We start from the raw sequence: 27,494 nt of genomic DNA, 5'->3' as shown, positions 1-27,494 counted from the left end.
TTCCTCTTTCAGCAGGGTTGAATGCCTGCCTACACCCTCAGGCACGACCATGGAGAAGAGTGGGAACATACAACTGGAGATCCCTGACTTCAGCAACTCTGTCCTGAGCCATCTAAACCAGCTGCGCATGCAGGGCCGTCTCTGTGACATCGTGGTCAACGTGCAAGGACAAGCTTTTCGGGCTCACAAAGTGGTACTGGCTGCCAGCTCCCCCTATTTCCGAGATCACATGTCCTTGAATGAGATGAGTACTGTCTCCATTTCAGTCATAAAGAACCCTACTGTTTTTGAACAGCTCCTTTCTTTCTGTTATACGGGGCGGATATGCCTGCAACTGGCAGATATCATCAGCTACCTGACAGCTGCCAGTTTTCTGCAGATGCAGCATATTATAGACAAATGTACACAGATCCTGGAGGGCATTCATTTCAAAATCAATGTGGCTGAGGTTGAAGCTGAATTAAGTCAAACAAGGACAAAGCACCCAGAGGGACCTCCAGAGTCTCACAGAGTTACACCAAATCTGAACCGCTCCCTTAGCCCCCGACATAATACCCCAAAGGGAAACCGGCGAGGTCAGGTTAGTGCTGTGCTGGATATCAGGGAGCTCAGTCCTCCTGAGGAGTCCACCAGCCCTCAGATAATTGAACAGAGTTCTGATGTAGAGAGCCGGGAGCCCATTCTTCGGATCAACCGAGCAGGACAGTGGTACGTGGAGACAGGAGTAGCAGACCGAGGCGCCCGGAGTGATGATGAAGTTAGAGTTCTTGGAGCAGTACACATCAAAACTGAAAATCTAGAAGAGTGGCTTGGGCCTGAGAATCAGCCTTCCGGAGAAGATGGGAGTAGTGCAGAGGAAGTCACAGCCATGGTGATTGACACCACAGGCCATGGTTCTGTAGGACAGGAAAATTACATGTTAGGATCTTCAGGAGCCAAGGTGGCTAGGCCAACAAGCAGTGAAATTGACAGGTAAGTTTTGTTTGCCCATCTAATGGCTGTTGCGCAGACATAATTAAAGCAGGTCCTCTGTGTGATACAAAGAGTATCTTCCTTACTTGATGTTCTTAGTCAGAGTTTGTGTTGGGGAAACTGGAAGTGTGCCAAAAGACTTGCAGTCTAATTTTTTTAAAGCAGGAAGCTCCTAGTCCTGAAGTATTCACAGTGTTGTAAGAATTATGGTAAAATTAGACACTTCATGAATCAGAATAGCATCTGCAGTCACACTAGGATCAGTAATTGCCAGGGTTTCTTCGGAATTCCAGGAAGAGAGCTGGTCATCAGCTGGGAATCTGACAGCATTGCCCTTCCTTGGTATGTTCTCACACAGGTAGGTGGCCTCTGGAAGTTTCGCATTCCTTTGTAGCACTGTTTACTTTTCTTTGCCCCCATCTACCAAATTAGACGAAATATGGTACCAGCAGTGATTGTTCTTTTTAGTGTAATCACAGTAATTCTAAAGAAAAGCTTTTTGGGTGTTTTTCATTCCTTTTTTTTCACTTGTCATTTGATGATATTTTTTCTGTTTTGTCATTGAGGACAGCTGCTACCACAAACCTGACAGTTTCTTTTTTTCACCAGTGCTACTATGCCCTATGCCCCATGCCCCATTTTTCGCTTTCTAATGCATTGCAGTCGTTAGAACATTTCTTTGGGGGGAAATAACAATAATTTTAATCTAAGTAAATTGGAAGAAAGTCTCAATAGAAAGAAATATTACCAACTAAGATGGGTAATATTCTTTTCCTTTCTTAAAAATTTAAAATTGTATGAACAGTGATAACTAAATAAGCTATGATTTTGGTTCGCATCTGGTCTTGAGAGACAAGTGTGTCACAGAAATTCAGAGAGTATATACTGTATCCATTTAAGTTGGTCTTGATTAGAGTATTTTCCTTCTTGTGTCCTTAATAGTTAAAATATTCTTGAGCATAATACTTATTGTCACCCTATGTTAGCACTGTTGTCCCCCCCATCTTAGAACTGTATCAGAAATAATAGCTTAAATGCAAAGATTTTTGATCTTCATGATCTACGTCAACAGTCTGAAATATATAAAAAATTATCATGGGGCTTGGGGAAAGGATCAACCAAGAACCTAAAAGTTATATAGAAGAAACAAAATTACAGACCCAGTTTTAATTTTTTCTTTTTTGGTCTTCTGGTACTTATATAAGGATAGAAGTTTATATTTAGCCTTAGATTCACCAGGTCATATTGGCTGCATCATTTTGTATTTCTTAAATTTACTAGGGCAAGCTTTTCTTATTTCATGTATGATTCTGTATTGGCTCCATGAAAGGACTTCTTAGAAATCTGTTGTTCAGTTTGTTCCGCCTTCCTAGACTATGGGATAAAGGAGGCAGACATCACCATTTTGACACTACTTTTGACACTACTTTTGTATTAGTCCCCTTTGTGCTCTTCTTCCAACAGATTTAGCCCCTCCGGCAGTGTTGTTCCCTTGACGGAGAGACACAGAGCCAGAAGTGAGTCTCCTGGGAGAATGGATGAGCCTAAGCAACCCAGCTCCCAGGTATGTAGTTGTGGATTTAGAACTGCTGCAGTGGTTGAAGAAATTGCCACTGTGTGTGAACATAGTATAATGAATAAGAAAGGAAAGATGTAGGAGAGGTAACATTGGCCTTGTTTAATAAATACTGTATATGATTACTTTTCTCTTTATTCTTGCTTGTGAGCATGCAGGAAATACACTTTTGGTGTCAGCAGATTTGGGGAAGTAGAAAAGGATAAGATTGTGAAACTCTTTCCTGATTATAGGAGCCAGTCTATAGTCCTAAGAGTAATAAAAATAACCTCTGAAAACTACATGCAGCTAATGTAGGACCTGGGATGGAGAGAGTTTGATTTTGTACATGTGTGGATATAAGACTACATAATTATTAGTTTATATAGTATTGTAGATTTGTAAATGAATTGCTTATGCATTTTTGTGTCCTGTTTGCTTTTTAGTATGCTTGTATCCTTTCATTTATTTTCTTCCTAAATGTCCTGTTAGACTAAAATGTTCTAGAAAGGATAGGAATGATGTCTTCTATTTTATTTGCAACTCTTTTTAGCAAGTAGTATAAGTATGTAGTTGGTTGATATTTTTGGTTTTTTCTCACAGGTGTTTATCATTGAAGATTGATTTTTAAAAAGTTGGTGAACTCACCAAGTAGAACACAATAAATTGTAAACACTGTGGCCCTTTAAAAGGAAACACTGGTGGATTAAGATTGCGTAGCTAATTTTTTATCTTCTGCACTATACTGATAGTATCTTGTTTAATTTTTATCTAAACCACTAGATGTTTATTGTGTATATAGTATAGTAACAGCAGTTAAGACATTGTTATAAACTGTATTTACTTGTATATTATCATGCTGTTTGGTATCGGAAAAGGAACTGCAACCATTATAGGAGAATTTTTTAGTTTTAATAAGGTGTGAGAGAAAGTGTTAGGAGCTTGGAGGAAAAGTAAGTTTACTCATATTATTAGGGCCCTTCTTCTCTTCATCTCTCAAATAAAATGTGATGACTCTGTGACCTATGTGACGGTAACTATTGTGAAAATAAATACAGCAATGAGACAGACCTTACAACTTAATGTGGGCATAAGACAGACTAACAAATACACAAAGCACATATAGATAAGGCTATATAGACTTAAGTAACTGTGTTGTGGGAGTAGGAGTGCTTAAAAGGCAGTTACAGGAATCAATATCCACTTAAGGAAAGTGTTACTCAGGGGAGTTTAAGTGTGGTTTTTAAAGTAGTTAGAAAGAGATGACTTATTCCACATATAGTTAGGATAGGGACAAAAATTGGAATTCTACAAGGTTGTTTACCTGACTGAAGCAGAAGGTACAGGCTGTAAAGAAATAGGAGATAAGTGGTATTGTCTGCAATTGCTATTAAGAGATGAGTTAATATATGCCTTAACACAGGGGTCCCCAACCCCCAGGCCTCGGACCAGTAGCGGCTCCCCATTGTCAGTGGAAAAATTGTCTTCCATGAAACGGTCCCTGGTGCCAAAAAGGTTGGGGACCGCTGTCTTAACATGGAAAGTTTATTATGACGAGTCTACTCACCAGTTACTTTTTTCCCACCACATAGAACCAAAACAGGACATGGACTTACATTGTAGTAAAAACAAATTTTGGTAGGCTTGAAGAGCTTCTTGATTATAAGGGTGATTTAACTGGAACAGAATACTTAAGGTCACTCCTTTATTCGAAATATTCTTGGCTTTTTCCTTTTTCTACCACATGAAGGTTAAAATACTTGGTCTAATTTTCCAAGTAATTTATAATCTTTCTAACCCAGCTTTTCTCACCATTCATCAGCATTAACTGTCCCAAACAGGCAGACTTTGTACCTCGGAACTCCATCAGACTTCTGTCTCTGCACCTTGAGTCTGGAATACTCTGTTCTTCCCAGGTGTCTGAGTCCACGCAAGGCCTAACTCCTAGTTCCTTCTGTCCTAACTAGCCTAGTCCTCTTTGATCTCCCCTTCTTAAACCACTGTAGCATTTATACATGGTACCATATAATTTTTTCCTAATTCTCTACTGACTCATATAAATTATTCTTTTCTTATTTACATTAATTTGTCTCCTTCTAGATTGAAATCTCCTTGAGAGCAGAGCCCACATTTTCTAATCTTAGTATCTGACATTGTCTTATCAGGTGCCCACTAAATGGGAGTTGTTTTAGCTCTAAGTAGTTTTGAGTAGCTAAGATTACTGAATAGGTGCCCAATAAAGAGACAACTACTAAATAAGGAGTTATTTAGTTCCCTGTGAAGTCCTGAGTTTGGGAGATATTTAAATAAAATTAATGCACCAATCAGATAAGTCCCTTCAGTTCTTTTAGTCTCTGATTAGTAACTGAAGATTAGGATTATGGACAGCAGTGAAGGCCATGTCAAGAATCTAGACTGGTATTTGTTTTAGAAAATACGGGAAGCATTCATTTATATGGAATTTACTCATTGTATGGAATAATTCATTTAAAAAATAGTTTTTGAACACCAGCTACATATCAGGCACTGTCAAGTCCTGGCATATTAGGCAATATAGAATTATCCCTGTGCTTACAGAGTTTACAATCTAGTAGGGAATTGCCAACTGGGAGAAGTGAAATGATCCACTTCTTCCTGACGAAGAGAACCAGGAGGCAGCCATTTTTGTCCTTGCTTCTTTTAGAGTATAAAGGAATAAAACTACCAAAGATACATTGTTACCTTTGACAAGGACCTAATCTACATTTTATGCTCATTTATTTGCTCTTTTATTGCAATTTATTTTATTTTATTTTATTTTTTGTTGCGCTATGCACGCCTCTCACTGTTGTGGCCGCTCCCGTTGCGGAGCACAGGCTCCAGACGCGCAGGCTCAGCGGCCATGGCTCACGGGCCCAGCCACTCTGCAGCATGTGGGATCTTCCCGGACCGGGGCACGAACCCGTGTCCCCTGCATCGGCAGGCGGACTCTCAACCACTGCGCCACCAGGGAAGCCCTATTGTAATTTTATTGCAATAATTTTTAGGTGAAATTGATCATAATGTGTGAGTTTTCTGATTATGGTTCATGACAGATAACTAAAATACATTCACTTTCTGTTTGTGGATAATACTGCTATGACATTGTTTTCCTTAAAGTTAGGCAGTTTTTTTTAGGGAATAGGTATCCTCAAGATTATGAATAATATTGTGAATTTTTGTAATGTTTAATAATAGCTAACATTTATTGAGCTACATTAAGCACTTTCATTCAACGCTCATAGCAACCTATAAGGCAGATGCTAATTATATTCGTTTTACAGATGAAGAAACTGATGCACAGAGTAGTTAAATAACTTGCTCAAAGTCGAACAGTAAGTAGGATGCAGGTTTGAACCCAGGTTCCAGCACCCTTAATTTCTGTAAAGTATAACATCAGGCATTCAGGGATATCTCAAGGAATTATTATCATATTTGATTCCCATGAGAATCCAGTGGAATTGGCAAAACATATTCTAACATTTTTATTTTATGGATGGGGAAACTAAACCTCAGAGAAGTTATTCTATGCTCTGCCCATGGTCACCCAGGACCTTTTAGTGGGATAATCCCTCATTATTATTATTATTTTTTTTGGCTGTGTTGGGTCATCGTTGCTGCGCGCAGGCTCTCTCTAGCTGTGGCGAGTGGGGGCTACTCTTCTTGTGGTGTACAGGCGTCTTATTTCGGTGGCTTCTCGTTGCGGAGCACAGGCTCTAGGCGCACGAGCTTCAGTAGTTGTGGTGTGGGGGCTTCAGTAGTTGTGGTTTGCGGGCTCTAGAGCGCAGGCTCAATAGTTGTGGTGCAAGGGCTTAGTTGCTCCACAGCATGTAGGATCTTTCCGGACCAGGAATCGAACCCATGTCCCCTGTATTAGCTGGTGGATTCTTAACCACTGCGCCACCAGGGAGGTCCCAATCCCTCATTCTTTATGTAAGTGCAGTTTTGATTATCCAGGGAATTGGAGCAGAAAGAAATGTTATATGAAATAAATCAGAAATCATCTAAAGCCTTACCATTCAATGCTTGACCTCATACTGCTTCCCAAACCTGCTGAGAACCACCTCTATTCTGTTGGAAATACTGAAGAGCATTGTTAGCTAACGTGTGAAAGGAGACAACACACATTTTTAGATATTCAAGAAAGGGTATAAGATTATTTGCTAATTAGATTCATTTTTCTCCATTTAATCCAGTCAACTTTTACATATTCTCCTCTTTGCATTGTACTTTATCTCTGCTACACGTATGGAATTTTCTCCTATATATTTAAAATGCTTATATAGGGACTTCCCTAGAGGTCCAGTGGTTAAGGCTTTGTGCTTCCAATGCAGGGGGCACAGGTTCCATCCCTGGTCAGGGAACTAAGATCCCACATGCTGTGCGGCCAAAAAATAAATAAATAAATAAAATGCTCATATATATTTGTGTGTGTGTGTGTGTGTGTGTGTATTTTTGTTTTTGTTTTTTTCTTTTTTTGGCCATGCCGCACATCACGTAGGATCTTAGTTCCCTTACCAGGGCTTGAACCCATGCCTCCTGCAGTGGAAGCACAGAATCTTAACCACTGGACCACCAGGGAAGCCCCTATATATGTATTTTGTGTGTGTGTGTATGTGTATATAAGCTTTTTACTCAAAACATTATACATAAAAAACATATATGTGCTATATACACCCATGCACACAAGAACTTTAGAAGTCAGCAGGCTAAATAAATCAGAAATTTATGAATGGTGATATTTTAATATAGAATTTTGAATGCAAAGGATTTATAAATTCAAGATTTTTAAATTATTCATTCAAAGGAATATATTGTTCCCTCTCCCTCCCAGCTTTCAGATAGGAGGAAACCATGTTTATTTCATATGTTAAATATTTTGACTATTTAGATTGTTCATGTTCAGATTAAGTAAAACAAAATTAAGGCCTTAGCTAATTGATATTAAGGAATTATTGTGGTTTTTTTAGGTGCGATAGTGGTATTTCGATTACATTAAGAAAAAAGAATCCTCGTCTCTTAGAAATGCATACTAGAATATGTATGAAATTATGTCTGGGATTTTCTTCAAAAATAATATGAAAAAGGAGAGAAGTAGGTGAGGGTAAAGAAAAAACAAAATTGATCATGTGTTGATAATTGTTGGGTGATGAGGAGTCAACACACTGTTGTGTCTAAAACGTAATAAAAAGTTTTAAACTGTATCATTTTCCCTTCATTAAAAAAGAAATTAAATCAGAAAAAGAAAGCATTTATTTTGCAATGATGTAAAAGGTTAGTAATCTAAGTAACAATAGCAGAGTTTTAATGCTACTTTTATAATAATTGCTTTTTTTATGTCTTGAGTAATTTTATTTCAATGCAAGAAATTTAACTTAGTGGGGAGATACTTTATAAACTAAGAGAAATTGGAGGAATATAACTCACAGATTATTCTCTTTATTTTTGGCTGCATTGGGTCTTCGTTGCTGCACGCGGGCTTTCTTTAATTGCGTCAAGTGGGGGCTACTCTTCGTTGCGGTGCGCGGGCTTCTCATTGCGGTGGCTTCTCTTGTTGTGAGCACGGGCTCTAGGCGCGCAGGCTTCAATAGTTGCGGTGTGTGGGCTCTATAGCGCAGGCTCAGTAGTTGTGGCTCGCGGGCTCTAGAGCACAGTAGTAGAGCACAGTAGTTGCGCACAGGCTTAGTTGCTCTGTGGCATGTGGGATCTTCCCGGACCAAGGCTCGAACCTGTGTCCCCTGCATTGGCAGGCGGATTCTTAACCACTGTGCCACCAGGGAAGCCCTCTCTTTACTTTTAATAATCTGTTTAAATCAAACCACTACAAATAATAGGTATGTAAAATTAGATGATAATACTTCTGTGCAGTGTATTTTAAGGACACTTACCTTTACTATAAACAGTTTGAAAAGTGAATTAGCAACATCATTAGGAATATGTATTTCTCCTACTTTGTTTTGTCTGCTTTTTGTTCAGAAGTTTCATCTTTTTGTTCAGAGGGCAAAATCAGAAACCAAGTCTTTTTTTTTTTTTTTTTAACTTATTTACTTATTTATTTATTTTGGTTGTGCCAGGTCTTAGTTTCGGCTCCAGAGCTCCTTAACTGTGGCTTGGCGGCTCCTTAGTTGCAGCAGTCTGGCTCCTTAGTTGTGGCATGCAAACTCTTAGTTGCAGCATGTGTGTTGGATCTAGTTCCCTGACCAGGGATTGAACCCGGGCCCCCTGCATTGGGAGCACGGAGTCTTATCCACGGCACCAGCAGGGAGGTCCCAGAAACCAAGTCTTGTACTTCTTTCTCTGTGGCACCTGTCATTGTATTTGGTGGACAATAGTCACTCAGTAAATACTTACTGAGTATCAAATTGTGAAGAGGTTATAGGAGGGAATAACCAAGTTAGTAAATTCATATCTCAGCCTAGTTTCCTTTCCCAGCTCTTTTGCCAGTTTTCTCTGAGGTCAGTTAAACTTTTATTAGTCTTTAGAATGAAGAAAATGTGTTGGTGTGGTACTAAAATATTTTGGGGTAAAAAGGAATACTGTCACCTACAAATTATATACATTTTTATAAAGCTAGTTACTTTTGGGTTAAATTTTAGTATTAATGATAATGCCATAAATATGATTTATAATGTGCTTGCCATAATGTATTCTGTACTATCCGATATAGTAGCCATTAGCCATGTCACATGTGGCTATTTAAATTTAAATTTTAGTTAACTGAAAGCAATTAAAATGAAAAATTCAGTTCCTCAGTCACACTAGCAAATTACACATGCTTAATAGCCACATGTGCCTGGTGGCAACTGTATTAGGTGGTGTGGATTATCAAGTATTTCCATCATCACAGAAAGTTGCCTAAGTTGCCAACATTGCCTAAGTACCTACCTGATTGTCTAGACTATAGTTGCAAATTAGAGTCCAAATGGATGGTATTAGTGGGCTTAGATTCTCGTACCACCACAAATTAAACATTCAGCAGGGGTTTAATAAGCATGCAGTTTTTCAGCAAGAAAGTAACTCAGCTGTCCTGTTCTTTTATGGTAATGGAATAGAGTGGCCTCGATTTTTTTTTTTAATTTCTATCTTAACATCTTTACTTTTTCATAGTAATTAATTTCCTATTTGGATCGCTACAAAAAATAAGCATATAGCTAAGTAACAGAGGTAAAAATAGATTTGATGTCTTTTACTCTATATACGTAATAATACATATTCTTTCTTATTGTCCTCACCTGGTACAGGTAGAAGAGTCAGCAATGATGGGAGTAAGTGGCTATGTGGAGTATCTCCGAGAGCAGGAAGTATCTGAGCGGTGGTTCCGGTATAACCCCCGTCTCACCTGTATCTACTGCGCCAAATCTTTCAACCAGAAGGGGAGCCTGGACCGCCACATGCGCCTGCACATGGGGATTACACCATTCGTCTGCCGCATGTGTGGCAAGAAATATACCCGGAAAGATCAGCTGGAGTATCACATCCGCAAGCACACAGGCAACAAGCCCTTTCACTGTCATGTTTGTGGCAAAAGTTTCCCCTTCCAGGCCATCTTGAATCAGCACTTTCGCAAAAACCACCCTGGCTGTATACCCCTGGAGGGGCCTCATAGCATCTCCCCTGAAACAACTGTCACATCTCGGGGACAAGCCGAGGAAGAGTCACCTTCACAAGAAGAGACAGTTGCTTCTGGGGAAACTGCCCAGGGCTCTGTGTCCACTACTGGGCCAGATTGAAACAGCGAGGAGGTGGGGCAGACTCTCTTCCCCTTTGGGCCGTAAGTAAGCAGCATCACGGCCATGGGCTGGTACTTAGATTCACAAAATGCCACAACACCAGATCAGAAGATGTTAGCAAGATGTTGTATCAGCAACATACACAAAAGCACTAGAGGCTCTTCCCCTCTTTCTTCCCACCTCACACTTTGGAAAATAATCAAGCAAATCAACTTTCTAATTCAGGGATCAACAGCCTTGGTTTGTTAACTTTATAAAAAAAAAATTTTTTTTTAACAAAACAATGATAAGTGATCATTTATCTACCAGTCATGTTTGAACACTGTACTTTGGTCCATATCACCCTGGTGGCTGTAATTGCCCAGATCTGAAAAATGAAGCAGGAGCCTTGGTCATCTGAACCAGCCAGCCACAAGAGAGAAGGAAGTAATCATGATGGTGATGATGAGGGGGAATTTCTCTTCTTCCTTCCCTGCCAGAACATGCAGTTTCTTATCTCAAGAAGGGGGAAAAAAAAAAAAAAAAGAATCCCAGTGGTTCTTTTTGTTTTGAAAGGTTAGATTAATCTTTGCCCTGACAAGGCGTCTGATACTTTGCCTGATTGTTTCATGTATGCAGCCATCTTGGAGCAGTATTCTAATGGGCAGCATCACCTGAAGCACTTTAGGCACCTGGAAGTGAAATGAGCAGCAAAGTGTTTGCAATATGTAGTTCTGCATTTGGGGCCTGGGTGTTGTGTTGAGGAAGGGGGGAGCAGGGAAGGAAGTGTTTTTGCTCTGCAATTATCAAACAGCACAGAGGCAGCCGTACTGCAACTTCCTGATTGGTATTTGTAAGCCATAGTGCTTATATATCTTAAGGTGTTAGGAAATGGCTCTAGTCCAGATGAGTTAACGCGTAAGGCTGACTACCAAAGTTTCATCCAGCCTCTTCGGCTCCTAGCTTCACATAACAGCAATATTATGCATCAAAAATGTCACTTTACAGTGAAATGAGCCTGGATTGTATTTTTAAATCCACAGGTCTCCATATTTGATAACTTTTATATGACATTTTAAACACACTTTTTTCGCAATATTGTGGTTGTAGAAATTCAATATTATGCTTCTTACTGCAACTACAGTTCCATTTCCTTCTACATATGTGATAGTTTATATTTTCAGTCCAATAGAAGAACCTCACTAAATCCATGTCTTGCGTCTGCAAACTTAGTAATTCGTAAACCAACCATCAGCAAATTGCTGGTGACTCCAAGAGCTTTGCTTTTTAATAATACACTACAGGGCATTTACCAGAAAACATCATGCACAATCATGTTGCAATAAATTGATCAAGGGATTGATTTTGATCAGGTTTGGTTACTTAATCATTCCTAAGATTTTTAAAACTTCAAGGGACCTTTTTGGTAATTCTGGGTATTTCTGAGATTCTTAATCCAGCACTGAGAGTCAGAAAGAATTTACCGAACATGTAGAGCTTTAGATGCCCTGTCTTGCGTGCAGAGAATGAAGGAGGATTATTAAGGGATGCAGGCAAGTAGATGCTTACAAGTTACAGTGCAAATAGAAAAGAGAAAAATCTGTAGCTTCTCTTAATTGATCATTAATTTTTTACAGAGTATTTAAATATGTAGTGGTTTAAGAAATTGTTTTGGTGCAGGGGCATAGATGATTGTAAAAGAGATTTGGGAGAGGGGCTGATCATGCCTGAACTGGTGGTGAGCCATTTGTGAGAACATTAGTAGTGTGCTCCCTTCCTGAGACTGCTTGGGTATGTGAAAAAGTGGGTAGGAAAGAATGGCGTTGCTTTGATGATAGGAAGTTAGAATGCAAAGGGTAATTCTTAAGCAATCTGAGACCTGTACATACATATACAGCTGCACCATATCACTAATGAACGGTTATTTTTTCTTCTGGAAAAACAATGCATCTTTTAATAGGAATGCAATAATGCTACCATTTGATTAGAGCCTACCCTTAAACATTATGTTGAAGCCGTATTTTGTCTTCAGAAGACATAGACTATGGCATTCTCCTCTTTAGATGGGCAACAGCATGATAGGGTGAAAACTGTCGCCTAGGGCCGTCTTAGGGACCAACTATGCTCTGTGGCATAGAAAAAGTAGAGTTGAAATTAGACTGAAATCTTTAAGGAAACATTTCAGCTGGTAATCAATGCTTTCAGTGGACAGATTTTGCCATTACTAAATAGGGAGGTGAGAGGTACAGAATATGCTGCTTTAGATGGAGCTTTTAAGCCTACCAAAAATTGTTAAGTCCATCCTACTTTTCAGAAGTATTATGCTGGAAAGTTCTATATTGCTTTGTTAGTTTCTTAGATGTTATTTGAGAAAATAGAGCTATTTAAACTATTACCAAATTGTAAAAGTGAGGTGCAGTAATTTCTGTAAAGAGAAACTTTGCAGCATTTGTCAGTACTCCATCCAGGGTTAGCAACAAACATTTTAAATGAAGTAGGGACTGTCTGATAGATGTGGAAATGCTATGAGTGTTTGATGGGTTCCCCCTCCCTTTTTATTCACTGCTAATAGGTTTTTGCTGTATCTGTACTGTGAATAGAGTGCTTCTCGGTCATCTAGGACCACATCAGCACAATCGTGTTTGCTGGTTCTCTCCTCTTAACTGGCCTAGGGCAGAGCCATGAAATTCATGAAAATTCAAGCCAGCCTAACTTTTAAACAAATATACGTTTCTGAAAGCAGTTTCCCCATTTTAGTTAGAAGAGATATTACTCTAAATAACTATCCAAGATTCGTATCCAGGTTCACTGTGACATTGTCCTAGTTCTTAGCTAACATCACTGTAGGGTCATAGGAGTTAGTAGTGTTCTATCTACCTTAATGAATAGCTATATAGGTGTGTGCACAGAGGATACCTCTCTTAAGGATGTACTAAATGGACTTTAGCTAATGCTGAAAACTCATTACCAAATTTTAACTTGCACGTGTCACCTTGTGAAGGGAACAGCATTAGCAGTGAGAGCTAAATCATCATTAAGTACTTTAATGCCATGAAATAGCAAACACTGGGACTGTTTTCATTTATTGAGTAGCACTTAATAGCAAAGGAGCTACCCAATATTCTCAGCAAAAGAAGAGAGATGACAATATATTAATCTGCTTTCATTCTAAGAGGTACCTTTTATTCTCTCTCAGAACTCTGATACCAGTTTAAAATATGGCATTGGCATGAACAGTAATACTGTACTTAGGCAGAAGGCTCTTTCTAATGACTTGTTCTCTCTTTACTCAGAACCATATTTACCTCTGAACTGAGTTGAATTTTACTTTATGTGAGTTGCAAACTACCCCCAAGCTATCCGTTATACTAGAGGGTCAAATCTAATCTTGAATGTGTAAAAATAAATTCGTTCCTGAAGGATAAAAATTGGAAAAGAAGGGAGATAGTAGTTAAGGGAAGTTTTCTTGTTGTTACTTTTTGGGTTTTTTTTTTCAATGTTTCCAGTTCCCTCTACATCATTGAAACAGGGTTTTCCAAAGATGGCATGACAATAGAAATAAACCATTTTCCTACTAACTTCATAGTTGAAATCAGGCCTTGGTTGGAAGTGGTTTTATGGAAGAGTGAAATAGTGAACATCATCCTTAATAGCTGAATAGTCTTTAGTCAAGAAATAACTTTTGAAAAGTTTTAGCTGTTACTTAACACTAATTTTGTTTTAACTGGTAAAAATGATATTTTATTTGACTGGAAGATCTAATTTAAAGAAATGAAAGCAATGGGTAATGGAAAGGAAATTAAATTGAACAAAGATAAAAGTCTTCTAAGTCATAGTGGAAAGGCATTTAATCAGGAAGGAGTTGGAATCTTAGAAGTTTTTATTTTTTCAGCTGCAACAGATGTGGGGTTTTTTTCTCTTCCTCAAATGTTCTCCTTATCTGTATACTTACTCATTCAGTATTTTGGTTGCTGAGATTTAGAGAAGGGACAACTAGCAATTAAACCAGGTAAATCCCTTAATTTGAGAGGATGCCCCTTAGTATATCTCTAGGATTTAGTAATTAGATCAAGGTTCAGCAAACCATAGCCCCCAGGCCAAATCCTGAGGTCACCTGTACTGTAAAGAAAGTGATAGTGGAATAAATCCACACCAATTCGTTTTGGTATTGTTAATGGCTACTTTCTGCAATAGTGGCAAAGTTGAGTACTTTGACAGAGACCACATGGCCTGCAAAGCTTGAAAACAAAAGTTTGCCAAGTCCAGAATTAGATTTGAAACAATTACACCACTGCCTCTCAATTTGTCACTCTTGCCATTTTGCCTTTATAATAATAGTTTGGTTGAGGTTTTAAATTCATATTGCCGTATATGCATCAGTTTCTTGAAAGAGGTTGCCATCTTTTTCTAGATCCTTGTCTCATTTGTGCTCCTTCTTGAATCCCGTTGCTTTAAAGCATTTAGAGTAGGCCTTATGATTTGTCCTTGCCTTAAAGCTGCATTAAAGTTTAGGATGGTAATTACAGATTTAAGAAAGTAATTTTTTAAAATAATTCCCATGCATAATAATGTAGGGTTAAATGAATACCATGTTTACCTAAAGTGCTGTAAGAAAAGTAATGTTTTTATAAGTGTTTTGCCATTTCTCTAAGTTAACATAATGATGATGATGGCAAGAATGAAGTTATTCCCACTAGTATTAAAATTTAATTTCTGTTATGAATAAGTGGTTTGATTCTTATCCAAAGTACTGTTTCTCTAGATTAGAAACCTCTACCCATTTCCTTTACTATAAATCTTCATTTCCTCAAGTAAACTCACTCTGTTCCATGTGGAATAGTAAAAAGCCAAAATCTTCCTTTTTTTTTTTTTAAGTCAGTGTTTTAAAACATAATGAAACATCTGAAGATTTAAAGTTCTTTTTAGACCTACCTTCCAATTTCTGTTATAGTTTGTAATGCTTCTAAATCTGTAATGGGCCATTATGTATTTGATTTGTGAATGTTCATTCTTACTGTTCAAATAGCTTATTTATGCCAGATGTGGAAAAAATGGAAAATGTTAGGATGATAATAAACAGAATTCCTTGCAAGAGGAGAATATAATTGCTCCCCATTTGGAAACAATACATGGACTTCTGAGGTAAATTTATCTGGGCAAAGTGTTCTAGGCCATGCTGATACAATACAGTGGATTTGATTCTTATTTTGTTGTGAGCTCTACCAAGACATACGAAGTTTGGATGAGTGACCTAGCCGCATATATGGCACCTCTTCAGTAGGCATTTTATTCTTAAAGTTGCCTTTTTTCTAAGTTGGATATTAGTAGGTTTTATATGTTACACCCTCCAAGTAATAATAATCTTCATCTAGAAGGTTCCAGAATATTTGCTTAGGTGACATCTGCCTTGTCTTAGAGCACTTATAGTAATAGTGAGTTCTTGAGATTTTGGAGTGCTGCTTTTCTGGTTAATTTGGGATTCTGATGAATCTGGGGTAGAGGACTTGTGAAAGAAATCGTATTTAGGTAGCCCAGTGAATCATCTGCATCCACCACCATTTGAGGTCTTGGTAATAGATGTCATTTAAATACGAATCTGTTGAAAACAATGGAGTTTGCCAAGCATTATGACTTCTTTGATAATTATCAGTCTTATGTTGCTTTGCCTCCTTTGCTTTTTAGTGTCTGTTTTCACTCTTATTCTTAAGTGGTGCTTTTCCCAGGGCCAGTCTTTTTACTTTGCATTAAGTATGTTTTCTTGCTCAGGACAAGCCAAAGTTGGATATTTTGAGTACTTTCAAACCCGACTTAATTACATTCCAAAGGATGTAATTGTTGATAGGAACAGTGATATCAAAACCTGCAAGATATCTGTACAGACTAGCCAGTTTTGTTGTGTAGGCAGACTATCTTTTCCCTCAATTGTAAGGAACAGCAATAACTTAGAAGGCAAATATTACCTGAAATATACAGTATATTCACAGAGTGTGCATATATAAGATAAATAAATATCTTACATCTTCTCCATTATCTGTATAATAAATACCTCCCATAGTAACATAATTAAGAAAGGTCCATTAGCTCAAACAGTGGAAGTTTTAAAAACAAAGCTTAGTTACAAAGGCAGAGCAGTTTAGGGAAAAAAAAACAAGAAAACACTTTTCTAATGCTTGCTTTTTTCATGTCTACTCAGTAAGTCCTGTTAAGGAAGCTAGAATTCACCACCCAGTTAAGAGAGAGATTTGTTCAGTATCTCATATGACCAACAACACAATTTAATATACTGTGAATTTTAGAATCTCAATCCATAATGCGGGAAGTCAAACTATGTATCTCATAGGAAAATGTTCCCTGTTCTATGAAATCACTTATCTTAAATGGTAGGTAGCATACAGGAGAATCTGTTCCATTAAGTAAATTTTTGTTCCATTAAGTAATTTTTGGTACCAGATAATCTGCTTGGAATTTGTATAACAAAATTGATTTTAGACATAGTTTAGATGTGGCTTCCTATACTTGAGAGTCCTAAACCCACTTGGTTAGAGGCTGGTGTATACTTTTAAAAGCCTGCACTTTTCACTACAGAGATAAAAGATCAAAAAGAAGGGGACAGAATTAACCATACTAAGTGCTTTAGGGACATAATTGCAGTAAATTCTCAAGATAATCCTATGAGGTAGTAATGGTAGTAACTAAGAATAGCGGACTTTAAGTGTTTACTATGAGTTAGGCACAGTTCTATGTGCCTCACCGTTAACTCATCTAATCCTTATGACAATCCCATTAGGGTAGATACTGTTATTATCCTCACTTTAGAGAGAAAGAAATGGAGACACAGAGAGGTTGACCTAGGCAGTCTTTCACTACACTTGACATTCTTAGTAGAGTATGTTGCCTTTAATAGGTGTAATTATACTACATTTTATAGATGAGGAAACTGTTGAGCCCAAGATTACACAATGGATAAACTGCAGAGCCAATATTTACCTATCTGATTCCAAAGCCCAGGCTATCTCCAGTACATCGTGTTAACTCTGTTTACTTATAAAGTTGGAGTGAACTAGAATATACAATAGCCAGTAACAGCACTGCTTTTAGTGAACTTTTAATTCAGGAATAAGTGATTGGAAGATTTCTTCATGAGATAAAGCAGTTGACCTCTGAGCAGATGTTGAATGATGAATTTTTTCTGGGGATATTGCCCACCAATTTAGAGGAGTCACCCATTTGGTAGTTCTAATTGTGAATGAGTGATTGAGTTACTACCAAGGCAAAAATTAAAAGATAGATAGCATTCCAGTTATCTATTGCTGTGTAATGAACTATCCTAAACCTTAGTGACTTAAAATAGCAACTACTTTATATATCGCATGATGTTGTGAATCAGAAATTCAGGAAAGGCTTGTCTAGGCAATTTCTTGCTCCCTGTGGTGACAGCTCAGGTCACCTGGTAGTATTCAGCAGGTGGTTGGACCGGTCAGGAGTGTCCAAGATGATCTCACATTCCTGACACCTTGGTAGGGAGGGCTAGAAGAATAGGCCCAGCAGGCCTCCTCTCCCTCTCTGGAGTCTCAGGGACTCTCCATCTGATCTCTCCATCATAGTAGTCAGAGTTATGAAATGGCAGCTCAGGCCTCCAAGAGGCTGGGCAGAGGATGCCAGTCCTCTTCAAGGCCAGGCCCAGAGCTATCATAGAGTCATCACCATACACTATTGGTCAAAGAAGTCACTGGTCAGCCCAGATTCAAGGGGAGAGGAAATACCTTACCACTTGATGGAAGATGTGTCAAGGATTTGGGGCCAACTTTAATCTGTTATAGGTAGCATTAGGTTTTTTTGATTTGTCTTAACTCTTGTGTGTTCATTTAGGTCAGTTGTTTATGCCATAGAAACCATTTCTTATATCTACCATGGGTCAGTAAAGGAGCTAGAAGGAGAATGAGACAAATACCTGGAACAGATTTCTTTAGCTTCCCACCCCGAGTTTCATTTATGTTATAGCAAAATTTCCATTTTTTCTTTTGTTCCAAGTTCCAAATTATGAGCATTTGCCGTTTTTTGTTTTTTTTTTCCTGTGAAGCCACAGTAACTGTCTATGCTAAACCAGAAATACTCTAGAGGGAATAAAAAGCTTGCTGTTACAGACCTAGATCTATTAGAGATGTCAGCTGTATTTAATTTACAAATAGGCAAGAACTCCTGTGGTATGGAAAGTTTACATGGCTGCTATATCTGTTTCAACAGGAGTTTCTATTGAGTGGCTAGATGGATTATATTCTTGAGATGATTGCAAGTTTTGCCTACATATCCTACACATCTTTACTGCCACCATACCACCTCTGGCACAAATTTGTGCTAGGAGAATAGGTTCATTCCATTTATATTACCTTCCATATGGGAAAATCCGTTGCCCAGTTTTATAGTTGTGAATCTTTTAAAATTATCAGTTGCTATCAGCTTCTGTTATATAGAATAACAAATCATTGAATTTGTACAATTTTTGGTTAGACTTGTCAAATTTAGGATGCTTTATTTAAATTCCTGCTGGCTTATAAATGGACTTTTATTTCCTTCAGAAGAAATAATGGCAGAGAATGGATTCTGCTCTAAAAATGATCATCCCCAAATGAATACACTTTCTAAGAGAAGAAAGGTTTGGTATTATCTATCCATTCCATGTATAGTGGTTTCCTAGAGAATTAGTTGTGAGGGCTTCTTGCTGGTCATCCCCAATTATCATATAGTGAAGAGATCTCTGTTTCCCGGTCAGGCCTCAGGAATTACAAATACAGGATATAAAAGGGGTACTCAGGGCTGAAGACTTAATTTAGGACTCTAGAAAATTCTGGAAAGAGAAAAGAAAGACTTCGGCATTTGTAGTTGAATAACCAGGGTTGGAATGTTTGATTCATTTAGGCATCAGGATTAATTAGATTTTATCATATAATGATTGGGGCAAATTTTGATGAATAAAAATAAAATAGCCTTAACATTTTCTTTTTTATCCATATTTCCACTCTGCTGTACCTCAAAGTCTGCTTTTTGTGACAGAGAAGGCTTTGAAAATATACTCCCAGGGAATGAAAAATTGGTTCTAGGTACTTTTGCTAGAACCATCTTTGCCATAGTCAACTTTGCTGCAAGCATTTTCACCTTATAACTAATTCGCTGTAAGGCAATTTTGCCATAAAAGATAAAAAATAAAAGAGGGACATTAAAAAGGACATAATGCAGCATGAAAAATGAATAACAAAATTAAAAAAAAACTTTATTGCAAAATACAAAATATTTGAATACCTCTAAAATGTGTGTAGATTCATGGCAATCCTGCACAAATAACTGATTTTGTGTGTTGTACCTAAGCACTTGTCTTCCAGGTCTTTCATTCTTAGTATTTTATACTTTTTTTTTTTTTTTTTTTTTGCTTGTTGATTCATCTCCTCATTCAGCATTGTTCTTTTTCTTTTTGCTTAAATTTCTTCCTTCATTAAGAGAGGTATCAGTTTCCAAATACCAGGATGCATATTTGTAGCCAAGCTTTGTATTGCATCGTGAAAGCCTCTGCACTGTTGTTTGTTCTTGGCATTTTGTCATATGTCCATTCATAGACTTTCCAAAGTTCTGTGAGAAATGTGGATTCAACTCTGCACCTTTGAGGCTTTTGGCCTCTTTATCCTCCAATGTAGTGTTTCAAAATAAGAAACCAACTCCTGGGGCAAATCATCATTATCTGTCAGCTCAATAAAGGCATCAGTAATGTTGCTAACTGGGAGAAATGCCAGTCGAAACCAAACTATCAAACCAAAAACTCATCCAGTTATTTTATCTTTTGGGGCAAAAACTGTCTTATGACCAATTAGTTATGCTGTGAAAATGTTTGCAGCAAAGATGCTTATAGTGAAAATACTGGACACTTGAAAAATATTTGATAATCTATGAAGATGCCACTCATTCGGTTTCTTACAGCTCTTTGGGCCCTCCTCTAGATTCTCTGTGACTCTTAAATTTGAAATCATCTGGTGGTTGCACGAAAACTAAGTATAGTTGTTTCTTGAACAATGTGGGAGTTAGGGTGCCGACCTCTGCAAGTGGAAAATCCCCCTATAACTTATAGTTGGCCTCCGTTTCTGTGGTTCCTCTGCATCCAGGGATTCAACCAACCACTGATGGTGTAGTACTGTAGTATTTACTATTGAAAAAAACCTGGCTATAAATGGATCCATGCAGTTCAAACCCATGTCGGTCAAGGGTCAACTGTACTGTGGTCTCAAATTGAAAAAGAGAACAAAGTCAGAAGGGAACCTGCAGACTGACAAAATACTTATTCTTTCTTTTCAGCATCACAAGTCTAAACCATTTAATAACCACATCCTGAGAAATTCCTTAAGGTTTAGATTTCTGCTTTTAGCATATCTTGTGGCAGATGTTTTGACATTTTTGAAGGTGATCTACTGAGTTTCCTATAAATAGAATCCTAACTACAGTGGTTCTTAAAGAACCACTGCAAAAACAGAATTACAACACAGGGAACAAAGCTTAAAATGTGTTTCCTCTGGAAGCCAAGATGCTAAATCAGGAGTCACTACATGTGGCTGGAATCCACCTCTAGAATGGCTATCAGCCAGATAGCAAAGATATTTAGAATTTATATGGTATTTGATATTTTTACAAAAATGATTTTAAATCATGTAACTTGAAGTTTTAAAAAATGAGCCTGTTTTCTTTTTGGAAAAGTGGGCCAATAAAAATAACACTAATATAATTCAATTGTATATGCATGTGCATTGAACACAGAGTGGTATACTAAAGATAGTTCATGCAAATAACTTTTGTGGGAAGTTTGGCTATTTTCTTAATACCTTTTTTTCATAAATGTATGTTTATAAATATATTTACTCATCCACTATGACCTTGGTAGCTTTAGAAGCATTTTGTTAGCTGTATCATTGATTATAAAAATCAAATTCTTGGCATAGTAGGCTATGAGAGCTTTTAGTTGCTTTGTTTGTATTTTGGCTAAGAAAATTGTTTCTTGCACTTTCTATTTATAAAGATGTTATAACACTTTGCACCCACTTAGTGCAGCTGTTCTTCAGCGACATAAGATGTAGGCGTTAAAGTGAAATGTATGTTTAGAAGCCTGGCAAAAGGAGGGATCTCAAAAGAACAAATTTGGCTTGCATCTACCTGAGAAAAGCTGAGGATAATATAAAATTTAGATTGAAAGTGTCTGTTGGGCTAGGTGTACAGTTGCTGCAAGTTGCAATATCATTGTGAGTTGCCAGCTATGTGTATGTGATTTTATGTATGTATGTGAGAAAAAGGTGTCTGATGAAGGCAGATAAGTCAGTGTAGAAAATTCTACCTCCCATTAAAGACTGAGAATATTCCAAGATTGCCCTGTAGCCCCTTAGGCAGGAGGCTGGATTCCTCAGCCACCATCCACCCCATTCTCTTGTACTCACTTCAGCTCCTCTACCTCTGAGCACTTGGCTGAAGATAGAGTGTAGCTTTCTGTAGCAAGCAAAGGAAAGCCAGACCCAAAATATAGAGACTGCAGTATCTCACTTCTTGTCATGTTCAGATGTCAATGTTTGGTTTCATTGCCCAAATCAAACAGAACACTTGGGTTTAGTGCTTTTATCCACTGGCTTCTATTTGGCAAGAGTAGCCCGTGGAAGTGGAGTCTTTCTGTTGTTTTTAAAGGTGCACTCAACTCCTTTTAATGATGTGAAAATTTTGTTTGAATCCTGAGGGTTTTTTTTTTTTAAATTGCCATTTGCAGTCCATTTTGGGGGACTGGAATATCAACCATATTTTCCTGATAATGAGCCTTCTGCCAATATCTTAACTTGCAGTTTTGCATGCAGTTATTTGGATGACCTGTTTTGCTTTTAGACACTCCGAAGAGAGATTTTTCTGGTTTTAATGCCAATACTGTTAAAATAGTCAGGATGGCCTGTTGTGGGTGTCAGGAAATTCAGTTTTGGAAGTAAAATGCCACTAGGCAGGCCACCTAATCTTTAAATGCAGTTGTAGCACTCAACTGATTTGCTGTTTGGGGCACAAGTACACTGAGCCAAGTCAGGATACCTACCGTGTGAACATTTGTTACAGCTGAGGAAGGACTACTGGCCTTTTCAGAAATATCCCAGAATGCTTTCCACCTTTTCATTTCTAATGCACTGGCTGGTTGTAATTCCACACAGGGATTCTCTGATTAGGAGTGAAAATGAGAGAGTGATCCATTTTCAGATTTTTAGAGGTTGGCATCTGTGTTTTAGGTACTAGCTGATAAGTATTTACTTTCCTGGTGACTGGGTAGGGCAAGTGACAATACAGTGTGAAATTCCAAATGAGACAAGCAGTACTCATTGGTGACAACTGATATAGTAACGTTCGCCTAAATACAGTATGAATGCTATAGGGAGATAGGCAGTAAAATCATGTGAATCTATTCACCACAGCTATTTTTTTTCTAACTATAGAATCATTGTCAACCTATAAGCCATGCTCCTAATATCCTAGACTCAGGAATTAACTCCTGCTGGCTTATCTTTTGTTTGTGCGCAGAGTTTTGGCCTAGGCCTGTCCCGAGCTGTTTTGCTACAAACACATACTTAAGGTGCAGTCTTACTAAGTCAATAATATACTGTCAGCAGTGCAGCCTGTTTTACAGCCACAGTGATTTATTGAAATACAAAACAAACAAAAAAGTGAGAAATGCCTAGGTAATTTGTTTGAGGCATGTTAAATCTGTTGATCTGGGAGGAAGCATAGAGTCTTATCTTTCTTCTATCTGGCTTAGGTGAACAGTGACCTTAGTGCTTTCTGTTACAGAGCCAGTTGACCTAGGCAAGTAGTTCTCCATCTTGGCTGCACATTAGAATCACCTGGGGCATTTAAAAAAGTACTGATGCCTGGGGCCTCCTCTAGACCTTCACGTTTAAGTGGCCTGCTGTGCAACCTGGGCTTTAAAAGCTCCTCAGATGATTTTAATGGGCAGCCAAGGTTGAGAATCATTTTCTAGGTAGTCCTGAATGGTCTTTGGCAGGATAACCTCTACCTGGTTCTCTTTTGTCATAAGATACCTTTATTGGTATCCCAGGCATGGCTCTGAGTTTAAAACTTAGAGTGGGCCAAGGCTCAAGTGGTAAAATGGATCATTTATTTGTCCTCGGAGTAATTCAGTAGAGAGATGTTGCCATCCACCCAGTTTCCTCTCTATACCAAAGTATGCACAAGTCAGCAAAACAGATTTTCAAAGTCTGCTCCCTAGAATCCTCTTTCCCTTGCATATGTGATTTAAGTGGAGATATTTTTTAACTCTGCTAGCTGAAATGGAGCGCTTGAACTTATTAAGAGAGCCAAGCCCAAGCCACCTAGGGTGATTTTTATTTGTAAAGTAAGCAGGTGGCATTGTTAATGAAGAAAAAGGAGGGCCCTTTCTGGGGTGATGGTGATGTATTTGATTGTTTCTTAGCCTGTCTTCTAAGTGGGATTTCGATGTAAAGCGACTTTCACTTTTCCGTGTTTCTTTGTGAATTAAATGCACTAGCTAAGGCGTAAATATTTGAGTTTTACATGAAATGTGAAGTGAGTCATTTCAGCATATTTGTTCCAGGATATCAAAGACTTAACCCAGTAATTCCCAAACGAGTTTTCATATCTTTCATTCTCCCACCCAGGTATAAAGATACCTGCCCATGGCAACCTCACACGTGATAATGGGGAGGGGAGAACTGTTTGATTATCCTTAAAAAAGTGAGAATCACCATTCAAACTAATTAGCTACCAAGTGATTTCTAATTCATGAAAGAAATTTGTGTTTAAGAGCAAGTTCAAATATAGCAGTCTCTCATCTGAGAGACTGCTGGCACTGTAGAAATTTTCATTCATATATTGCCTACAAATAATTGATAATTTCAATTTCAAATAGGTGGTGTGTTTGAGAAGAAAAAGTGGGTGGAAGGAAAAATTGCTAGTGCAGAGGACTGAATTAGCATCAGGCTATGAAATTTCATTAAAATAACATTAAGGCCTGGCTGTTTGCTTAGCATGTATATGCTGCAATGTCAGAGAAAAACGCCTCCTATGCCTTAGAAGATTTGTGAAGGCTTCCTTATATTGTGTGGAATAGAAAAGCAATAGCCTTTGAGACTTGTTTGCATCCGGAGAGTAGCCCATTAGGGTTTTCATACTGAGGAACATGGTGGAGTACTGTGAAACACTGTTGAACTTTATGCAGATCACACCGCACTGGATTTTAAGATTTAGGGAAGGAGAGTAGAGGAGGAGAAGGGGGAAGTAATGGTAAAAATATACAGAGAGAAACTTGTACTATATTTTACACCAGTAATGAAAGAAATTCCCTATCAGGAATTCTTTATCAGGACTGTGAAGCTCTGCCAAGTTCTTCTGTCCTACTGACTGGCTTGCTGATTCCTCTTAAACCTTTAAGAAATCCCTTCTGAAAGAGCTAAACAAAAGCTGGTCTGACTGTAGTTTCACCACCCTGTCCCATCCCCCTATTCACAACAAAAGAAAAACATTCCCAAACTATAGGCAAAAGAAATGTCTCAGTCCGTTAACTTTTCATCCTCTATGGTCTATGTTCACTGTTTTAGCCTGTTGAATTATTTTGTGATCTAATGGCAGAACTTAAATAGATCTGCCAGATCAGTCAGGAATCAATGGCTTCTCCTTTAAGAAATCTTAAAATCAGAACTCTCAATTTTTGGCACGTCAGCATAAGTGAGTAAAGGGAGAAGTAGGTTGAAAGAGCACTTAGGGAATTCCCTGGCGGTCCAGTGGTTAGTGGGTCCTTGGCGCTTCCACTGCCAAAGGCCTGGGTTCAATCCCTGGTCAGAGAACTAATAAGATCCCGCAAAGCCACTTAGATTTCCCTTAGATATCCTGGCTTCTCATAATTTCAGGTGGGACCCACTTATGCTCTGTCTCTGAGAAGAAAAGACAAGACAGAGGGTTCTAAGGTAGAAAAGTCAATGTAGCCGAAATATGGTTTCCTTCAGATGGATATAGTCGGAAAGAAATCTGTCCACCTGTTCTCAATGGTGCTTATATGGTGGGTGACAGCTGTCTCCCATCTACCTGTCCCTGGCACTGTGCCTTCCCACTGGTCACTGTGAAAAGCAGATCACACTGGACTCAGAGGCCAGAATCCAGGACAATTTCCCCCTTCTCATCACTTCTTCATACAGCTAATAATGTAGCATTTACTTCTCTTTGGAAAATTCTTGGGTTTGTCCCCCAAGAAATAGTAAAGCATTTATAGGAAAACAGAAAGTAAGATTCTGGTGGTAGCTATCAAATAAAGAGATTACAGGAAAATTTTAACTTCCCCTCAGCTGATATTTATTGATAGCAAGGACCAACTATGCCTCCTCATCCTGAGTTTCTAAAGGCTACCATAATATTTCTAAGCAACAAACTTATCTAACATTTTTTCACAACTTGTTAATCAAGGATTCATATTAAAACAGACAATCAATTTCTAAAATGTTGTTATCCCTGAAAGGGAATGAGATAGAGTTTTTAACTAGAAGAACCTACCGGTCTGTTTTTTCCCTTTGAAAAAACTAACATTTGAGGTTTGTGTCTTTCATCTGAAGCGATTACTCCATTAATAAAGATGCCTCAGAAAAGTCGGTGAGCCAGGCTAGCACTCTTGCACCTCTGAGGGTGCTGGACTGGGTTTGTACATCTTATTTCCTTAGAGAATATCTGTTTTTATTATGACCTTAACTATAAATACCTATATATAGGAATAGGATTTTCTCTCACCCCACCCTCTCTTAATCATTATCACTTAAGTGTAAACCACACCTCCCCCCACCCCACTTTTACTGAAAAAAATGCACTTTAATTCCTAAGGAGAGTGGCTGTTCCTTGCCCTGAAGCCAGATTACTTCAGGAGGAGAGTTGAGGAGGGAGAACTCTTGGTGACCTCGTAAAATTAACTAAATTCCGTAATGTAAACACAGAAATCAACCATTTTTAAGCTGCCCCCCACCCCCAGTCAAAGGGAAAAAGAAACAACCAAATGAAAAAGTTCAAAATGCCTACCTTGATTTTGGAAGTTTCACTGGGGAAAATACCCAATGTTAAATTATTTTCTCAGCTACCAAATTATCAGAAACTTGTGGGTGGTTTCGTGGGAGGCTGAGACTTTTTTTTTTAATAAAAGGCAAGTGAATCACAGGCTACCAAATATCCTGATTTGTGTCGTTTCTAAGTATCAGATTTGTTCTCTCCCTTAATTTGACAGGCGTTCTCAGTCTCTCCTCCTGTAGATTCTGTCCTTCCCCTGATGACAAGCCAATAGTTCTTGGTGGGGTTGCATGCCTCCTAGAGCCCCAGGAGCCCTGTTGTGTCGGGGGAGGGGGGAGGGCAGGAGGGCGGGCAGAGACTGGGGTTGGGGGAGGGAGATTCAGAGAAAGTGAAAATATATGGGTTTATATAAACATATTTAAAGCAGTTTAGCAAAAGCTTTCTCGTTGAACAGCTTTAAGAACAATGTGAATGAAATCTTAGCAACTTGGTTAGTAATTTGAAAAGTCTATTAATGTATACTTGAAATTCTGTTTGTATAAAAATACATTTTCCTCTTTATTTTAACACTGTGTAAAAGAACATTATGCATGTTGAGTGGTTTGAGAATTAAATGATTTAATATTCAGATTTGAATCTCTGTCTTTTCTGTATAGAGATTAATTTGTTTTAAATTTTTGGATTTTTTTAGTATGAGGGGATTACCTAGATTTCAAGCTCCCCCTGCCCTCTCAGGATGCCTACCATCTTTCAAGATGAAGCAGTGACATATCTCCCTTCTTCACTTTCTTGACCCAGATGTGTTCGCTGGTAGAGAACAATTGAAAGCCTCATTTTACCAAATGCCCAACAGCATCTCTATCCATTTCTCCTTTCCTTGTCTTCGTTTCAGGTGGCAAAGTCCATTCGTAATTGTGAGATATGGGAGTAGTTGTATTTATTTTTACTTCTATTCACAAACCAAAATAGGAAGAACTATAAAGGATAACATTTTAGTTAACACAAGGGTTGGCTACTCTGCCCATGAAGATAATAGTGTTCAGAGCAACTTCCCTGATAAGAACCAGGAAGGGCCTGTTGGCCTTGAAGGTCACTCTGCTGGGGTTCAGCGAACGGCCAGCAATGCCAATGACGGTACTTGCTGCTGCTTCACTGCCTTCCTCGTTTAC

The 27,494-nt window shown here is 38.3% G+C and overlaps 2 protein-coding genes across 7 annotated transcripts in view; one reads left to right on the top strand and one right to left on the bottom strand.

Moving 5' to 3' along the window:
- The window catches only part of SERPINC1 (serpin family C member 1), a 43,538-nt gene that overhangs the window by 6,158 nt on the left and 9,886 nt on the right, over positions 1-27,494 (bottom strand). For all 6 annotated transcript variants that reach the window (XM_073804263.1, XM_073804255.1, XM_073804252.1 and 3 more), the window contains one exon: positions 1-27,494. This exon is cut by the window's left edge and continues 1,240 nt beyond it. In XM_073804263.1, coding sequence (XP_073660364.1) covers positions 27,318-27,494 — 177 coding nt within the window. In that variant the 3' untranslated portion in view covers positions 1-27,317.
- Positions 50-26,961, top strand: ZBTB37 (zinc finger and BTB domain containing 37). The gene is made up of 3 exons (XM_019952087.3): positions 50-972; positions 2,437-2,536; positions 9,787-26,961. The coding sequence occupies exons 1-3, from the start codon at positions 50-52 to the stop codon at positions 10,273-10,275; spliced, it is 1,512 nt and encodes a 503-aa protein (XP_019807646.1). The 3' UTR covers positions 10,276-26,961.

Source organism: Tursiops truncatus, chromosome 1, assembly GCF_011762595.2.
Source record: "Tursiops truncatus isolate mTurTru1 chromosome 1, mTurTru1.mat.Y, whole genome shotgun sequence".
Classification (NCBI taxonomy): domain Eukaryota; kingdom Metazoa; phylum Chordata; class Mammalia; order Artiodactyla; family Delphinidae; genus Tursiops; species Tursiops truncatus.
The sequence above is the reverse complement of the archived record's forward strand: the minus strand, read 5'-3'. Positions and strand labels throughout refer to the sequence as shown.

Coding starts and splice junctions, on each gene's coding strand:
- ZBTB37 (XM_019952087.3), top strand. CDS start 50: ATGGAGAAGAGTGGGAACATACAACTGGAGATCCCTGACTTCAGCAAC. Junction 973..2,436: donor ACAAGCAGTGAAATTGACAG/GTAAGTTTTGTT, acceptor TTCTTCCAACAG/ATTTAGCCCCTCCGGCAGTG. Junction 2,537..9,786: donor CTAAGCAACCCAGCTCCCAG/GTATGTAGTTGT, acceptor CACCTGGTACAG/GTAGAAGAGTCAGCAATGAT.